The 19,180-nt window shown below is 42.1% G+C and overlaps 1 protein-coding gene across 4 annotated transcripts in view; it reads right to left on the reverse strand.

Annotated features, from left to right (window-relative positions):
• The window catches only part of SPTBN1 (spectrin beta, non-erythrocytic 1), a 214,181-nt gene that overhangs the window by 29,589 nt on the left and 165,412 nt on the right, over nt 1-19,180 (reverse strand). For all 4 annotated transcript variants that reach the window (XM_084622256.1, XM_084622257.1, XM_084622258.1 and 1 more), the window contains 9 exons: nt 13,918-14,064; nt 11,872-12,135; nt 10,042-10,266; nt 9,766-9,855; nt 9,145-9,423; nt 7,240-7,370; nt 5,072-5,276; nt 4,308-4,682; nt 262-506 (listed from right to left, as the gene is read on the reverse strand). In XM_084622256.1, coding sequence (XP_084478382.1) covers nt 262-506; nt 4,308-4,682; nt 5,072-5,276; nt 7,240-7,370; nt 9,145-9,423; nt 9,766-9,855; nt 10,042-10,266; nt 11,872-12,135; nt 13,918-14,064 — 1,961 coding nt within the window. The remainder of the gene's footprint in view (nt 1-261; nt 507-4,307; nt 4,683-5,071; nt 5,277-7,239; nt 7,371-9,144; nt 9,424-9,765; nt 9,856-10,041; nt 10,267-11,871; nt 12,136-13,917; nt 14,065-19,180) is intronic.

The raw sequence follows: 19,180 nt of genomic DNA on the forward strand, positions 1-19,180 counted from the left end.
CCTTCCATCTGCCAGTCAGCATAGCTGCCATTCCTAATTGTGGTCTGGGTGGCCAGAATGCCTGCTTTTCCTCTGTCTATATGGAAAGGTTGATTAGACAGCCATTTTATTTCACCTGGTTGGAGGGATCTAAATTATCTAGATAAACCTTGGTCCCGCTGTCTTGGCTCAGTCCTTTAAACAGGCGGCTATATTTCTCAGCAAAAGTACCAGCCTTACCATAATAATATTACAATATTTCATTGCAGATGTTCACATTACCTTGGCTTCTCTTGGGCTTCGATCTGCCGGATAACATCTTCCATCCAGAGCATGAGATCACGAACCATGCTGAAGAAACGAAATTTATCTCCTGTATCCACCAGTCTAACCCTGCGTCCCTCGCAGGCATCCAGCAATGCTTTCCATGCTTCCAGGACCTCGTTCTCCCGCTTCTGGATGTCATCAGCCTTGTCCCCAGCATAGGCAGCCTGAAGGCGTGCAGCGTCCTCTTGCAGCTGTCTCACCTAATGTATTGAAAAAACAAACAACAAAACCGCACCTCAGCTCGTGTATGCTTTTTAGTCAAAACAATCCACAGCTTAAGGAAATTTCAGATACTAATTTATGTTTTGAGTTTCTCCTTAAAGTCTTTTGTAAGTTGCAAGTTTTCAAAGTTGGAACTTTGCACTGTGAAAACCTCACTCATGGTGTCCTGTCAGCCTTTCATTTTAGAACTTCTCATACCTAGAGAAGTAGAGACTTCTGGTTAACAGAAGAAACACACATCAATTCACTGTTGCCTGCATCTTGCGTGATCATTTACACCCATGCAAAATGATTCACAGATTTTAAGACCAGAAGGGATCATTATGATCATCAAGTCTGACCTCCTGCATAACAGGTCATAGAATTTCATCAGTAATTCCTGCATCAAGCCCAGAGCTTCTGGTTGAAATAGACCATATCTTTTAGAAAGACAGCCAGTCTTGATTAAAAGACTTCAAGTGATGGGAAACTCATCACATCCCTAGGTAAATTGTTCCAACAGTTAGTTACCCTCACTTTAAAAGTCTGAACCTGTCTATTTTCATCTTTCAGTCACTGGATCTTGTCATCCCTTTGTATGCTGGACTAAAGAGCCTACTACTATCAAAAATCTCTTAGAACCATAGAATATCAGGGTTGGAAGAGACCTCAGGAGGTCATCTAGTCCAAACCCCTGCTCAAAGCAGGACCAATCCCCAATTTTTGCCCCGATCCCTAAATGGCCACCCTCACGGATTGAACTCACAACCCAGGGTTTAGCAGGCCAATGCTCAAACCACAGAGCTATCCCTCCTTCTTCCCCATATAGGACTTTGTAGATTGTTAAAAAGTGACTTGATCACATTCTCTTGGATAAACTAAACTGACTGACCTTCCCAAGTCTCTACTATATTTTAAGTATATTTTAAATATATAAGTCTATATTTTCCAGATATCAAATCATTCTTGTGGCTCGGTTCTAAATCCTTTCCAATTTTTTCAACATCCTTTTGGAAGAACTATGCACTGTATTCCAGTAATGGTCTCCCTAATGCAGTATATAAAGGTAACATATCTCCCTACTCCTAGTTGATATTCCCTTGTGTATGCTTCCAAGAACTATGTTAAACCTCTTAGCCACAGCATTACACTGGGATCTCATGTTCAGTTAGTCATCCACCATGACTTTCAAATCATTTCAGAGACAGTCTTTTCCAGGATATAATCTGCTGTCCTGTATAAGTGACCTAGATTCTAGGTACCAAATACTATCAGCACATGATGATAGTGTGTTGTATCCACTTTGCACTTCCTTTGCACTAGTGTAAATGACTACAAAGTTGCAGGGTCATTGTGAATTGGCCCAGACACTCCAAACAATGCAGAAAAATACCAGTTCATAGCAACCGAGTTCACTGGCATTTCTCCCATTTGAAATATTCATTTTTAAAATAGCTGTATGCCTTAGTGGGGATTATAATTCCTAGTATGATATATTAATAGCTATTCTCTTTTTTGTCTATACAATATACCTGTCTTAAGAAAATACATTTTTTTAATTGTAGTTTTGACATTTCAGATTGTTTAAATGTTTAATAAATTAAACACTCTGACACTTACTGCATTCTGAACTCTACTAATCTTTATATTGTGCATGCATAAGTACAGAACGTGGAATAAAATCAAATCAGAATGAGCTCACTGTGTCCATCATCTGAACAGTTTCTGAATTTTAGGGGTGAAATGTTCAAAAGCACTTGGGCTTGGACTAACTCTGCTCCCATAGAAATCAACAGGAGTTCTACCATTTTAAATGTCCTAATTTACTATTTCCAGAAACTAACACAAGAAGCACTATTGAAGTTAAAGTATCCAAATGCATAACAAAAATAGCTATTTGGCAGACTAACTGCACTTAAAGATCTATGGTCTTTATCAGCCACTACAAACAAGAAACCAAACATGAGAAAATCTGGAGAGGATTAAGGAATTTCCTTTAATTTTTGCTTCCCCCACCCCATACCATTTGGAACGTCTGTCCTTCCACTGGACAGCTTATTTTGTGCAATGTTCACAAAAGGAACAAATATGGGCACTGAGGCATAGAAAATTTCAGTGGTGACTTTTTGGCATAATTACTACCTACCTTCCCAAGATTGTGTTAAGAGCACAGAAAAAGCTAAATCTGTGTTTTTATATTAGTACTGATATACAAAAAAAAAAAAACTTGATAGATTTAATACCAGCTCAATGCCTCACTGAAACTGCTTTAATAGGTGTTCTATTTTATGCAAGTTAACCTTTTTTGTTCCTAATTTATCTTCCAACTGCATAAACCAGACAGCATAATGCTGGCACTACTATATATGCCTATCTGAAACAGATCCTCTGGGAAGTCATAGAATCATAGAATAACAGGGTTGGAAGGGACCTCAGGAGGTCATCTAGTCCAACCCCCTGCTCAAAGCAGGACCAATCGGGGATAGCTCAGTGGGGGGAGTGAGACCTCAGTGGTTTGAGCATTGGCCTGCTAAATCCAGGGTTGTGAGTTCAATCCTTGAGGGGGCCATTTAGGGATCTGGGGCAAAAATTGGGGATTGGTCCTGCTTTGAGCAAGGGGTTGGACTAGATGACCTCCTGAAGTCTCTTCCAACTCTGATATTCTATGATTCAATCCCCAACTAAATCATCCCAGCCAGAGCTTTGTAAAGCCTGACCTTAAAAACCTCAAAGGAAGGAGATTCCACCACCTCCCTAGGTAACGCATTCCAGTGCTTCACCACCCTCATAGCGAAAAAGTTTTTCCTAATATCCAACCTAAACCTCCCCCACTGCAACTTGAGACCATTACTCCTCGTTCTGTCATCTGCTACCACTGAGAACACTCTAGATCCATCCTCTTTGGAACCCTCTTTCCGGTAGTTGAAAGCAGCTATCAAACCCCCCTCATTCTTCTTTTCTGCAAACTAAACAATCCCAGTTCCCTCAGTCTCTCCTCATAAATCATATGCTCCAGCCCCCTAATCATTTTTGTTGCTCTCCGCTGGACGCTTTCCAATTTTTCCACATCCTTCTTGTAGTGTGGGGCCCAAAACTGGACACAGTACTCCAGATGAGGCCTCACCAATGTCGAATAGAGGGGAACGATCATGTCCCTCGATCTGCTGGCAATGCCCCTACTTATACACCCCAAAATGCCATTGGCTTTCTTGGCAACAAGGGCACACTGTTGACTTATATCCAGCTTCTTGTCCACTGTAACCCCTAGGTCCTTTTCTGCAGAACTGCTGCCTAGCCATTTGGTCCTTAGTCTGTAACGGTGCAGATTGAGCTACCTACCTATCCAACCATCCTCCCATCCATCCATGTTTTTATATTGGTATGCAGCGCCCCAGTACTAATGGGGAATGTATGACAAAAGCCTTTAGCTGGGGTTGCAAATCTTACCTTCATTGCCTGTCATCATAAGCAATATACAAGCCCTTTGACTTTATGATTTCTTTTCTAATCAAGCACAGCAGATGACAAATTTTCAGTAAACAATTATCCATATATATAGAAGGCTGTGGACTTCTAGAGTGACTTCTAACACTTTAGACAACAACAGAGCTACAGTATATAATTAGAGAAGCAAATTACAAATACAAGTAGTAAAATAAGCCACGTGATGTTATTCACATAGGAAGGTTTTTGAATAGCAATCCACAATCTTGTCTCTCAGCCACTTGGTGGCAGATGTCTGATGTCATCCCAGATGCCTAAATCCAGACACACAAAAAAGTTGCTCGCGTAATACACACCTGGGTACCTAAAGCCTGAATATCATGTTCAAATGTTGTGTGCATCCTCTGTAGTGCTTCCACTGTGTTTTGGTCTCTACCAAGTTCCTCGGGCAGTTTCTTGTGTTTATCTTGAATACGTCCAAAGATCTCCTTGGCATCATGGTAAAATTTATGTAGTTCATAAGAGGCTGCTAGAATCTGTGTTCTTGTGTCAATGAGCTCCAAGAGGTCAGCCCATGCCTCATTGAGACCATCCTTCCACTCTGCAATGGTGGCTGCATCGGAGTGTCCAGAATTGATGAGCTCATCTGCCATGTGGTTAACAGTATCAACACGCTCCTGTCCAATGTTTCCAGTGTCCCGGGCAAATTCACGGAATCGCTCTTGTAACATCTGAAATGTGAACAAACAGCTGTAAGTCAGCAATGCCCAAGCTGTACTTTTTTACCTACGTTTAACATGTGGGACTGCAAATGTGACGGGTAGCACCTGACTTTTTGAAATGAATTGTGTAAGATCACCAGGAATGTTCTATTGGAGTGTCTTACATGCAACATAATTCACATGCAGGAACCTGAAGTAGTTTATGACCACAGTAGGAATCCCACAATGTATCGCTATTGTTGTAGCCAAGAGCCAAAGAACATGCAAATGACCCAACAGCCTCAAAACTATAGTGCATATCAAATAAGCAAAACTTGCCACTGCTTTATATTACCCAGCCAGTGTGTGCAATTCCCAGGAAAATCAGATTTCTCTGCAGCTATAGCCAAGTAACTTACTGTAACATGTTCATAATCCTGTCCCAGCTCGTGGGATCCTGCCACCACCTCCCTTTCAGCAATCCACTGCTCCAAGTCATCCACCTCACGATTGAGCTGAAATAGCCTGTGTCTCTCATCTAGTTTGCCCCTCCTCTCTTCAGCTAGATCCTTCAGGCCTGCATACAGCTTATCCACCTTGGACTGGCGCATACTGATGCGCTCGCTGAAAAAAATCCCCAAGAAGAACACTGAGCCACCACGGATTTTTTAAAAAACAAACAAACAAACATCAGGGGTCAAAATATCTAAGAAAAATCACTCTTAGACTATATAGCCCATAGAACACGTATCTCTGAAGTGACTAAAACTTTGCCTGTAAACATTCGGATCAGATCCTTAGCTGGCATAGCTCCATTAAAGTCAATGGAGCGATGCCAATTATGCCAGCCAAGGACCTGGCCCACCATGCGAATATAGACCACACCCATTGACTGTGGAAAATGTAAATGTGAACAAAGATCCCAATTTGCTGAGGTTAAGATCGCACAATGGACTTGTCCTAGGACTGAGAGAAAGGATCTGGGTTATTTCTCCCTCGGTTCTGGCAGTCAGAATTTATGCTAAATTAATGCTAAATTGATGGTCAACAGCACTAACAGCTTTCTTCAGTCTAAGGCTCAATAATCCAAAGGAAACAAATATCATTTAGATTTACCAGATCTCTTGGATTTATTTCCTGTGAGCTGCATAACCCCTTTAAAGTTGCCTTTTCTCTGCCATATACACAGGTTACTATGTTATTGCAGTATTCAAATCAGTTGAGCCATAAGAGCTCTAAACTGACCACAAGTGAGTGCTTTTGAATTATGCAGCACACACCCTTCCAACAGAGATGGAGACAGTCATCTCCAAGACTTCCCAGCTCCAGCCAGACTAGGGGTAGGTTAAATAAATTTGCCATATAGCCAACATATTGCCAAATGGAGAATTTAGTCCCCGTGGCTATAACTACCATGGCAAAGTTACTTTTTTAAGCTCTCTTAGGGATACATAGCCTGAAATCAATCTCTGGGAAAGGTCATAACTAAATTGGCTTCTCCTATAGTATGTAACTCTAGATTTAACTAATTTTTTTCTGGTAGTGTCCCTTCCATTCTCATTCCATTGAACCATGTGCATTTAGCCACTTGGAGCCATCTTTGGAATAGCCTAAGAATCTCCTATTTTCTTCATTCCAAGGGCCATATTTCTTCATTTATTAACCTTCTGTCTTCATGAACAAGGCTTCCCTCCTTCTGAGACAGACCAAAGGTGGAGGAGTTGGAAGTCTCCTGTGCCACAGGGCCTATTACAAACACCAAGACACCAGAGTATCCCAACACTAGCTTTATGAACATGGTGCTTTCCCATGTGTCTTAAGAGTGAAAAGCTGGATGTGTAAGCATAGATACATTGTATAGCGAGTCAACATGGGAGATGTAGGGATGTATTTGTAGAAGCAAGCCATGCCCATAAAGTGGGAGGCTCTAGCTATGGAGAGGGGATGGCTAGTACACACAGGAGATGCACTGATTCTGTGCAACCCTCAGCAGTCTCCAGGGACAAGTCTCTATCATCCTTAGAAAGTAAAGCTGCCCTTCCTCACTAGAAACCCCAAGGCCGGGCGGTAGCATCTCCTTCAGGGGGCACTGCCCCTGACATTCAAAAGTGAATGGGCTTGGGTGATTCTGATTCACTGGCCTAGTGCTCCCCGCTGATGTGCAATGGGAGGGAAGAAAGAGTATCTGGATACTCCTCCCCTATACAAGCAGCATGATTGGATTCCTTTTTTCCACAGGAATGTACGTGGAGGTGTTATGGTTAATGCACCAGCCCATGCAATGTCCCCAAGGGGTTTAGCAACATGTCCAGTACTAATCAGTAGTTGTGTACACTGATCCTGATCAGAGCATCAGCAAACTTCACCTTGCAGTTTGGTACACTGGTTGTCCCTGTGAAATTCTACCCTGACAAGGATGCACCAAGACATACCTCTATTGTCTTACTAGGACAGAACTTGGCCCCACTTTGGACATATTTTCCTGAGTTACTTACAATTTGTCATACTCTTTATCTTTCATGGTGCATCAATGAAGTACTCTAATTGCCAAAGGCAGCTAAAAATCCAACTGTAAGGGAATACTAACCTTTCCGGGTGATTGTCTGCAACCAAAGTTCTGCTAGTCTTGGAAAGCTGGTGCACTGTCTCGGCATAGTCTTCTACTGCCTGTTCCAAAATCTGGTGTTTCTTCAGCATGGACACTGCACTCTGTTCATCCTTTAACAGGGACAGAACAATACAGTCAGGTCCTCCCCTTTGGAGAAATACTCAGCAATAGCAACCTCACCAGGTTGGGTGAAATAAGAGCAATCAACTTGACAGCAGTGTAAAAGATTTACGAAGGATTGCTCTCAAGTGCAACTTGAAGAAAACTTGTTCGGACTATGGTATATAAATATTAGTTAAATCTATGGTAAATGGTGTCCATACACAGTGACAAAACAAGTGAAAGGGTGAATACAATGACCCCTCTGGGATCCAGAGCAAGATTAAATCAGCTGTGCATCAAGCATGCTGAATTTCCTTGACTGTGAAGAGCTTTGTGCGTTCATAGAAAACTGGTGATGTGTTGAGCCCATGACAACAGAAAAGATTTTCAACATATCACTGGTCAGGCTTTGCAATTACACCCTTGTTCAAAGATAAGGGATTCTAAGGAGCCTGGGAAAGGCTCCCCAAAAATGCCTGCAATGGCTTATATCAACACTTGCAATATGCAGCTAAAATTAAGTAAAATAAAGTATGGCTGACTATGTAACTTGAAATCACCTATACGTGTTTCTCCCTTAAACATTCTGGTGGTTTCATTTTTAAGATTTCTTTTATTTATTATGCTTGGGAAACAAAGTAAAGCAAAACACTTGTTAGCTGAGCACTGAATGCCCCTGGAATCTGTTACATGGGTGTGAAATGGTTATTTATTGTCCTGGATCATTTAAAAAAAATAATAAAAAACCTATATAATATACTCCTGATACTGCAAGACCAGTGTTCCATAGGAAAACAGTAACTTGTGGGTAGCATTACCCAAACAGAGATCTCTTGTGAACTGACTTGGGATCTCAAGAGTGAATCCAGTTCATTTTTGTCCCCATTGTATTTGTGACATATTCAATTACCGAATCAGAGAAACATCGGACTGAAAGGGACCTTGAGAGGTCACCTAGTCCAGCCACCTGCGCTGTGGCAGGACCAAATATACCTTGACCATCCCTGACAGGTGTTTGTCTAACCTGTTCTTAAAAACCTCCAATGATGGGACTCCACAACCTCCCTTGGAAGCCTATTCCAGGGCTTAACTATACTAGGAGTTAAAAAGTTTCTCCTATTATCTAAACTAAATCTCTTTTGCTTCAGATTAAGCCCATTATTTCTTGATTTACCTTCAGTGGACATGAAGAACAATTGATCACCACCATCTTTATAACAGCCCTTAACATATTTGAAAACTTATCAGTCTTCTTTTCTCAGGACTAAACATGCCCAGTTTTTTAAATCTTTCCTCACTGGTCAGGTTTTCCAAACCTTATATAATTTTTATTGCTTTTCTCTGGACTCTCTCCAATTTGTCTACATCTTTCTTAAAGTGCAGCACCCAGAACTGGACACAGTACCCAGCTGAAGCCTCACCAGCGGGGACAATTATCTAGAGGGGACAATTATCTCCCACATCTGACATCCAACACTCCTGTTAATATATCTCCTCAAAATATTGGGCTTTTTTCACAATTGCATAACACTATTGACTCACTCAGTCTGTGATCCACTACAATCCCCAGATCCTTTTCAGCAGTACTACACAAGCCAGTCATTCCCCATTTTGTAGTTGTGCATTTAATTTTTTCTTCCTAAGTGAAGTATTTTGCACTTGTCTTTACTGAATTTCATCTTGTTGATTTCAGACCAATTCTCCAATTTGTCAAGGCCATTTTGAATTCTAATCCGGTCCTCCAAACTGCTTGCAAACTTATTTCACTATAAAGCTACTCACCTTGGCTTTTTCTTCCGACATCATATAGAGTTCCTGCTCGCTCATCCACGCCTCAGCCTCTGCAGCATCAAAGTAATACTGCTGTGCTTTGTGAGACTCCTCCAGGCGCTTGTGGCGTTTCTCTGTCTCCTCAATTAGCAGATTCCACAGCTGTTGCAAGTCTGCAAGTCTCTGCTGAAGCGCTTCAGCATTAAGGCTGCTGTCTGTAATAACGTTTTGGCTCCTCTCAAAAATGTCATCGATACGAGGCTGATGTCCTTGGATTTCCTTCTGAAGTGTCTACATGGGAAAGCAACATATTAATTAGAAACAGCAGCTGAACAAACTCTTACAAAATGAGGATGCCAGGCAGGGCTGTCACCTAAGGCAGAAGGGTAGTGGGCACAGCAATACACACCATAACAGTTTGTGTGGACAAGTTACGGCTGCCTCCTGCATGAGTACACTGCAGGAAAGGGCTCCCTGAGTTCTCGCATATGCACTGAAGCATCCATAATTCAGCCCTAGGCTTTTACAGCAAACAGACTCATTCCAAATAGAGCCTCCTGAAACATTTTCCCCTGCAGATACTGGGTACATGAATTAACAGGGACATAAACAACTCTAACAGCAGCTACTTACCTGATTTTTCTTTATCAGTAGCTGCACGGTCTGGAGGTTATGTCCATGATCGGTAGATGTTGCTATAGGCATCCTCTCTCCGACCCACAGCTGAAAGAGAAATTACAGAAAAGCCCCATGAAACATCCATGATATTGATGGGAGAGGAGCCGGAGGCTGTGAGAGATGCCTTGGGAAATGCAATAGTCTAATGTGCTAGTGAGAGATTCATTCAGACAAGTCCCCTTGTTGGGGCTGAGCATTTTCTAGCATTTGGGGCATGTGATTTGTACTCACAATTTCATCCTCAACATCTCGGTTGAACTGGTGGACCTCTTTGGAGGCCAGCAGGTTCGTTTTCCTTTCAGTCAAGGGTTCCAGTAGCTCCAAAAATTTCTTCTGTACAATAAGGCGTTTGCCATCTACCTCATCAGTACTCTTGCCCTCCTGACTCAAAGCCTGGGCCTGGCTTTGCAGCTCCTCTACCTCCTTCTTACGAACATCCATTTGGTTTTCAAGCATCTACGTAGGGGGAAAGTGCCAAGAGAGCTTGAAAAACTGGGCATTCATATATATGCAATTTGTAAGATTAAAAAAATATCATTAGCTTCATAATCCTGGGCAAGAACAAAGGCTGAATCACAATAGCTAGGAATTCACCATATTAATAATGACTGCGACATGTTTTACAGCGACAGCATACGAAGTAGACTGGATCCATTTCCTGGTAGGGAGTGCCAGTGCATTTCTCCTCTTTTGACCTAGGGAAGGTGGTGCATGGAAGCAGGATTAAGACCAGATTCACTGCTGAATTGCTGGACTCAGCATCACTGAAGTCAAAGGAGTTGTGCCTGCTTCCAAAAGTAGTGCATTTGGTCCCCAGTTCTTAGTCTTTTACTAGTGCTCACAGCTTAACTCTACTTCAAAACTGTTCAGTGTAACAGCAGATTCAGTCACTTTACCCACTGTTGTAATTACTGGGAATCAGAGAGCCACTCACAGGTGGGGTGGGGAGGGCAGCCAATTACTGGAGGATCCCCCCAGGGAAAGAAATTCTCAACAGGAAGAACTGGGGAGGAAGAGGACAGATTGCACTGAGAGATGTGGGGATGGGGTATCTAATGGCTGCTGCTTTCCCTTAAAAGAAGAAGAAACAAACAGGAAGAAAGAAGAGCAAATTAAATCTTAATCTAAACTGAAAGGGTCCTTTATCTGTTCCTTGGTATGCTTACAACTAGGGTTGCCAAATGTCTAATCGCACAAATCCAAACACCCTTGCCCCGCTCCTTTCCCAAGGCCCTGCCCCCCCTCCCTCCGTCGCTCACTTTCCTCCTCCCTCATTCACTTTTACCAGGCTGGGGCAGAGGGTTGAGGTGCGGGCCCTGGGCTGGGGCCAAGGGGTTTAATGTGTGGGAGGGGGCTCCAGGCTGAGCCTGGGGCAAGGGCTTGGGGTGAAGGAGTGGGTTCGTGGTGCGGCCTCTGGGAGGGAGTCTGGGTGTGGGCTCAGGGCCGCAGTGAAGGAGAGGGTTCGTGGTGCAGGCTCTGGGAGGCAGTTTGGGTGTGGGAGAGGGTTCAGGGTTAGAGTGCGGGAGGGCGTTCCGTCCTGGGGCAGGAGGTTTGGTGTGTGGGCTCTGGGAGGAAGTTTGGGTGCAGGAGGGGGCTGGGGCAGAGGTGTGGGAGGGGGTTTAGGGTGCAGGCTCCCGCTGCGCAGCATTTACCTCAGGCGGCTCCTGGAAGCGGCGGCATGTCTGGCAGTGGCTCCTAGGCTCATGGATGGCTCTGCCCCTTCCTGCAAGCACTGCCCCCACACCTCCCATTGGTTGCGGTTTCCCGTTCTTGGCCAATGGGAGCTGCAGAGTTGGTGCTCGGGCAGCACACAGAGACTCCACTGGCACATGCCAGCTGCTTCTGGGAGCGGCATGGAGCCAGGGCAGGTAGGGAGCCTGCCTTAGCCCTGCTGCGCCGCTGGACTTTTAGATGCCTAAAATCTCTCGGATTGGCTTCAGGAGCCTCCAGGAGATCGATCCCAATTCCTGGAGACTCCCGCCCAAACCAGGAGGGTTGGCAACCCACTTACAATTGCCCTTCCATCTATTCTATTCTAGACTCGCTGCTCCGTCTGTTTACCTGTTGTTTTTTCAACAGGATGTTGACACTGGTGAGATCTTTTCCATAGTCATCGGACTGTATCTGACTCTCCAAGCTGTTCAGCCATTTATCCAAATCAGCACAACTCTGGGTGAAAAGCTCAGCTTTATTCGCATCAAAGAGTCGCTGAGCCTTGGTTTGGGTAGTAGATTCGAGCTCCTCCCACATTTGATGCAGGCCTGTCAGTTTTTCCTTCACTACGGTTTCAGTCTCTGGTTTCTCCGCAATGAGCTGCATCCCTTCCTGCAAAGCACATAGCAAACAATGACATTAGGCAAGAGCACTAAAGGTCTCTGAAAATTACATCTCAATTATTCTTTCCAAAACAAAGGCTCCACGGTCCCACCACTTCCACAAGGTTCCTGTTCCCAAGGTCTGGGAGGACCTGGAAGGGTGGAGAGCGTGGGCTGCATACCTTGCTCCCCTCCTTCATTTAGATCCTGTGAAAGTCCCTTCTCATTTTGGGTTCTGCAGGGATCCAGATCTGTTTTTGTGGGGGTGGGATGTGCTCACCCACAAACATGTGGGACAAAGTGGAGCAAGTTACTGAAAAACAAACCTGCTGTAACTTGTGCAGGATCTTCACAATACTGTGGAACATTTGGGGAATAGGGAGACCAAGGGTAATGATGGCAGAGGGAGTACAGTGCAGTATGACTTTGCTATCAGGATGCTGCGGTAGAGGATTAGACTCTGTAACTATACATTACCCCCACTGGCTCCCTCCCAAAGTCACCAGCTTTATGGTGCTGAACCCCTAGCTTCTTTTGTATGTTAGTTCTCCTTCCAATGGGAACAACAACATATAGGGAAGCAGGAGCCCTATATTTAAGGAAAACACCAACAGAGTGCTTGGACTTTAAAATATTTCTTCATTTTGAAAGATTTTCTCCAGTTTGAGAGACATATCCTCTATTTATGCTTATACCCCTAGAACTGGTAATCTCTCTCAATACGGAACAAGCTTTGTAATGGTGACCTCTGTACACAACACCGCACATTTAATACAAAACCAATCCCGATAAGAATACAATGTTTTACAATTGTGGTTCAACATACAACTTTGGTGCAGGTATTTTATCCTTTGTTGCAATCTGACTTTTCCGGGACAGAAGATGGGAACGCACTAGCACTGAAAAGGTACTGCAGTTGGTGAGAGCAGCGTTTCAGTTACACCGATGAAAACTATTAGTGTTTGCAAAACACAGAAAAACCACTAATGGGATACAAAGAGTGCCAAACTGGGAAGGAAATGAGCAATTATGCTAACTTACAGTGAACAGAAACCCACTGTCAGAGCTAAAGATGAGAATTTCTTAATGTTCCAGTGTTCTTTCTTTCAAACAAGGAAGCAGAAAAAATAGTACAGCACATTAAAGCCATTAAAATCACTGGATCTAGCTCAATGGCGATGTTATTTGTTCACAAAACAGGCTGAGCTTTAACTTCTCACATGACATTTGTTTTCTGATTAGTATTGTGATTATACTGCAAAAACAGTGACAGTCAGAATGGCACCATGGGGTTATATAGTTATTTTCTTTCCATGATCCGCATAGTTACTGTGTACAGTTTATAAATCAAAATGATGGTTTTTGTACTTTCCAACCCTGGCACCTGAAAATAACTTGTGTTTTCCTCCTTACATCATTACAAGTAAGGACGACTTGGCAATTCGACGGAATTGGCAAACTGGCTAGTGCATGCACTACAAAAACCTGGATATCTTAAACTGACAGAAAATATCACAAAGATTAGATTGATGAGAAATAGAACAGAATGGATTGGATTACACAGAGGATGAAACAAACTGGGAAATAGCCACAGAGAAACTGAACAGACTTGCTTTTCATAACTGTATTTGGTCAGCAATGATAAAAACTTTTTTGGTCTAAATTGAATAGATGACTCAAAGACAATAGGGGTTTCATCTGTTGAGTAAAGAGAAGACATTTTTACAGTCATTTCTCTGAATACAACCATGATTTAAAAAGAGAGGAAGTTTATAAAATGTTCTTTATTTACCTTTTCAATTTTCTCCAGCCATTCTTTGTTGGATGCAAGTTCTGCCATAAATGCCTGGTGTTTTAGCCATTTACTGTGCAGATTCCTTGCTTCATCATAAGACATATCCTGGGCTGTGAGCATCTTCTCATTGATCCAGAGTGACAGCTGAAAAAATGTGGAAAAGAATATGACTGTTTAAGATTTTTTAAACTGTCTGTAGTATGGAATCAGAGGTGGGTAGAAAGTTTGAGGGTATTCAGAAGTAGGGTTTAGGCTGGCACATTCCAAAGATAGAGGCAAGAAGTTTGGATCAGATCTGGGAGCTGTTTGAAGCCAGGATTCTTGTCTGGGGCTCTCTCTATTAAATGTAAACAACATCTACAATATACAAATAACCAACATTTGTATTTTACGGTATGGGCCTAATCCAAAGCCTAATGAAGAAACTGGAGAGACTCCCATTGATTCCAGTGAGCTTTGGCTGGGGCCCTACATGTTTAATACTTGCAGTAGATCAAAACACCTGTCTCCTTTACAGTGTACTTGATTGACACTTGGAAAAACTGTGGCAGATACACAATTATATACAACATTGATCAAGGCCTCCGTTGGTTACGCTGATTACCAAATATTGTATAATGCTTACATGGCCTGGCTTTAATTTGGCCCTTAGCTATTTGCTGGCTTGCCTTTTGGCAGTGTCAGTAACAAGGCCACACATTCAATTCAATATCAGGAAGAGATACTTCTGGGCCAGGGTGGAAGTTCAGCTTTGTGCTTATCTTAATAATGTGTTTGACACCTCTATTATGTTTATTAGCACCATATAGGCACCACACAGAAGAGACAGAAATACATTTTCAGGGCAGTGTAGGAAAACTTGCATGGCTGCTACCCTTCCTTGCATGTACATAGAGAGCTCCATCCACCGAAAGACAAATAACTGAGAGGGTGGAACAGAAGATTAATTTTTGGCCCCTTCAAAATGTCCTCCATGGGAGAGCCTCACCATCTTCCCTGCCAGTTTACATTCTCTCACCATGCCCCTGTCGTGAAGACTCACGATCTCTAACATTTTAACACAGGCTATTAAAAGAGACTATTCCATCAAATGTGTTATTGACATTACTACAGAGGCCATCCCTCGGTGCAGTGATAAAGGGCCCAACCCTATCTCCACTGAAGTCAACTACAAAGCTCCCACTAAGTCCAATGGGAGCTGGGTCAGGTGCAAGTGTTCTAGTTATTGGTATCATCAACAGTATGTTTCCTCTATTTCTCTGTAGGCAGAAGTCTGACCCACATGTTACTAACACAGTCTTAAAGATTCTCTCAGAAATGTCCTACTTAGAACCCTAACCCCATATTAAGATACTGTAGTGTGGACCCCTCACCTGCGTGGACTTCCACTGATGTCAGTGTGACTTTACACAAGTGCAGAGATCTACGTTAGTAAATCTGCATTGAATCAGAAGTTCTATCCCTACACCTATATCAAAACAGCGTCTTACAAAGAAGTTTTTGTAGGAACTTCACATTATGTCTATGTCACTCTCATTATATGAATATACACACACAATTCATGTACATGTACTAAATGAGATCAATTTCTTTGTCTAATTTTCACTAGGTTCTTCAATATTCAAGGACTATTTCTTTCTTTTTTTAAATGCTGTTTCCAAATATTCATTAAACATACTCCTGTAATTCAAACAAAACCTGAATTCCATTCCCCTTTATATGAATACAGTTCATTCCTTTTTGCCTTGATTGTCCTAAAATATATCAACAATGAGAATTTTCATACCAAAACTGAAGAAACAAGTAAAATTTTAAAAATATCTTTTTGGCCAATAGCAGAGGTAGTGAGAAAAAGCAAAAACAATGCTCGCTACTAACACTAAAAAAACCCACAACTTTCCTCTGTTGAAGCTCACATCTGAGTGGTCTCAATCATTCCTAGCTGTTTTTTTTTTTTAATTATGAAGAAATGCAGCACAGAACACTTACAAAAACTCATGAGAAGATGCACATTCTGCATCTTTAGAGTCACCATCCAAGAGGAAAATATGTAAACAAAACCTAAGCTTTGTTACTAACCAGGCCAATTCTGCATTATGCACCATCCTATAAATAAAACACTATGTGGGCTAGAGTAATGGAACAGATCAGTAAAATTTGCCAGATCACCACTACTCAGTCAGAGTTCTTGGACAACAAACTCCATTTACAATTCATGAAAATTTTTAAAAGATCATTAAAGAGCATGGTTAATCTCCGTAAAAATAGAAAACATATAAACAGAGTCAGAAAAATAGTCATCTGATCTTTTTACTGAATCTAACTAAAAAACAATGCCCATCTTAACACAGCTATTATAGGTCTCAGGGGGTTACAGTTGTAATAGGCATATTGGCAGGGAACATATGGACTCTGAAGGTTTAACAGTCAGAGTCCATATTAAGAAATACATTATTATATAGCTCTAAATCAGTAATTGTACACTTAACTTTCCAGAAAAGAGACAGGTGTTACACTCTAGTAATTACGTGCTTGCCTCCCATTTGTCTGTTTTCTCTCAATGGCAACATTACCCCAACTGGGGATCCTGATGTGCTTCACAAAGGAATGTATCACTTTCCCTGCTTTACAGATGAGATAAACTGAGGCACATCAAAGAGAAATGTCATACAGCCAGTGGCAATAAGGCATAAAACCCAGATTTCTGACTCCCAGTTCCCTGTTTACCTCTTCTGGCTCACAAAGGAGTTCCAAGCAACGATTTTTAGGCATCCACATTAAAAGCTTGTCTTTGAAACCAGCAGAGACAGGTATTGGTAGCTGAAAGCCAGCATTTTCTGTACTGATATAGACAGAATGGTGTTTCAGTAGCAGTTCATTCCCAGAAATACTGCCTTGGAAAAAACAGATGCATGTATTCTCTAGTAAGGCTAAATCTTTGTCCTACTGAGATCAATGGGAGTTTTGCCATTGGCTTCAATGAAACTAGGATTTGGTCCTTAATGCCAAAGGGAGCTGGATACTAGATATTCTCCCACTTATTGGACCTGTGTCTCATAGCACAGATTCCACCACTGACTCTTGGGAAATGAAATCATTTTCCTTACTCTTCCTAGACACTGTAAATAAGCAGATTGCCAAAGCTTATCTGGAAGTGCAAAGTTCATAAACGTCTAAAACTTATGACCAAACCTGCTGGCACTAAATGAACAGATGGAGCAGGTCTGACATGTGGAATTCAGCCAAAACCTTCTTTTACTGACTTCTCAAGAGAAATCAGACCAGAAAGTGCTGGGATTTCTAAGCATTAATAGTGGAAATTCAGCTTTACAAATCTCTTCAGTGGTAGGCTACCTAGAGACGAGGATATAAAGGAAATGAAATGGCAAAATTAAGCTTTCAAGGCGCAAAATTCAGGAATTCTACCATTATCTGCTAGGATTTCACTGGTGTCATACTTTAATTTTGTTCATTCAGTAGATTTATTTGATACATCCATGTTTATGAATGGGAGAGAGAGACATAAAGAATGATGCCCAGTTATTAACAACGCAGCAGTATACCTGATGGCTAAAAAAGTAAACCTGTTGCCTTGTCCACTCCCTATGGGCTGGAGAAAAGATATGTCTTTAGTTCTTATAACTGAGCTGTCCGTATGAGCATTATCCTGTTTTCTTCCTGTGCTCCACCTAGCCACAGAAAGGAAGAACTGTGTGCCATGGGGTGTTCTCAGCACGGAGCCACAGCTAGATTGGGTGGCTAATCGTGAGACTGATAGTACTGTGAAAGGAACTGACCCCTTAAAAAAACCTTTCTTAGGTTACTGTTGACAGTGATGAAATGGGATACATCTGTAACCAGGAATATGTAGGGAAGGTAAGGGATCAATTGGGGATATTGGAATACAGAAGCAGAGGCCTGAGGATCAGATCAGGTCTTCTAACCCATTCTTAGCCCCATGTTGGGAACAACACGGAGCAGCATCACTTCAGGGGCAGCTCTGTGAGGCAGTGTATTTCAGGAAGACACACAGCCTCCAGGAGCACTGGAGAGCATGGGATGAGGGGTGTACATGCTGAACTATCCCTTCACTGTGTTCACCTCTCTGTCCCTGATAAACTCCATTAGTTGATGAAGGGAGTGCAGGGTGAGGGTGAGGAATAGCTCTGTCTCCTCTCCAACCCTTCAGGATGGTTTGTGTTCTAAGGGAGCTAAGACAGAGTGATCATTGAGTCCCAGAGAGCACAGAGCTTGCAGCTGTGAATGGCTCCTTGCATACCTTCACTACTCACATTCTAACAGGCTGAACTAGACCTAAAGAGAGATTTTGTATTAACACTAATGTAAAATCCAAATTCCTGTTGGCTTAGAATCTGGAGAGCACATCAACATTCACACCAAGGCCAAAGTCCAGAGAACCAGATGGTTCTTTGTTATTATTAGTACTCCATAGGAGGGAAGAACAAACTGCCAATACCAGCAAATTTTTTATTAATTTGTAATGTTTTTATTAATGCGGTAATACAATTTGGGCCAGATTCATGGCTATACAAGCAAATGCCACTCAGCTGTGGACTTGCACGAATGCAACTGCACTGCCGTCAGTAAACATCATTTGTTCAGGTTATGAATGATATTTTGTATGTTTCTCCTATGGAATTAGCAATTATTTCCAACTATTGTACAAAATCATCTTTGTGGCTTGTGTTCTGCATTATGTGGTTGAGAGGTATGGCTGATAAACCGAAATTTAAAATTTAAAACAGCTATTTCCCAACCACCTCATTGAGGGTCTCAGGTTTGCACAGCTAATTTTAATGTGTGTTGTCAGTGATGCATGAAATAACCCGATAATCACTAGACTAATTCCACATGTTAAGAGAAAGATTATTTCCAATTTTAAATATTGCCTGCAGTGCAAAAGGCACATGTCCAATGATAGGAGATCTGGACAGAAAACGTTTTAAGAAATAAAACAAACCATCAGATAAACACCACATTAGAAACTATCCAATTTATTCCTACTCAGCCCATGTTTATTGCCTTGTGTTCCTTTTACTAATGTCTTGTAGAAGCCATGTGGATAAGCCATATTTCAGAACACACAACACACAGTGAAACAATTCTTAATACAGAAACCCAGTGCTAATGCCTTCCAGATTCCATAACCATAGCTTCAAGCTTGTGCTTCTTTTAGCAACTTTTTTTCCTCTCCTTAACTTAATATGATGGAGAGGAAACCGAGACCATGATGGAGCCC

This window comes from Lepidochelys olivacea (genome assembly GCF_965140295.1).
Source record: "Lepidochelys olivacea isolate rLepOli2 genome assembly, chromosome: 3".
Lineage (NCBI taxonomy): Eukaryota > Metazoa > Chordata > Testudines > Cheloniidae > Lepidochelys > Lepidochelys olivacea.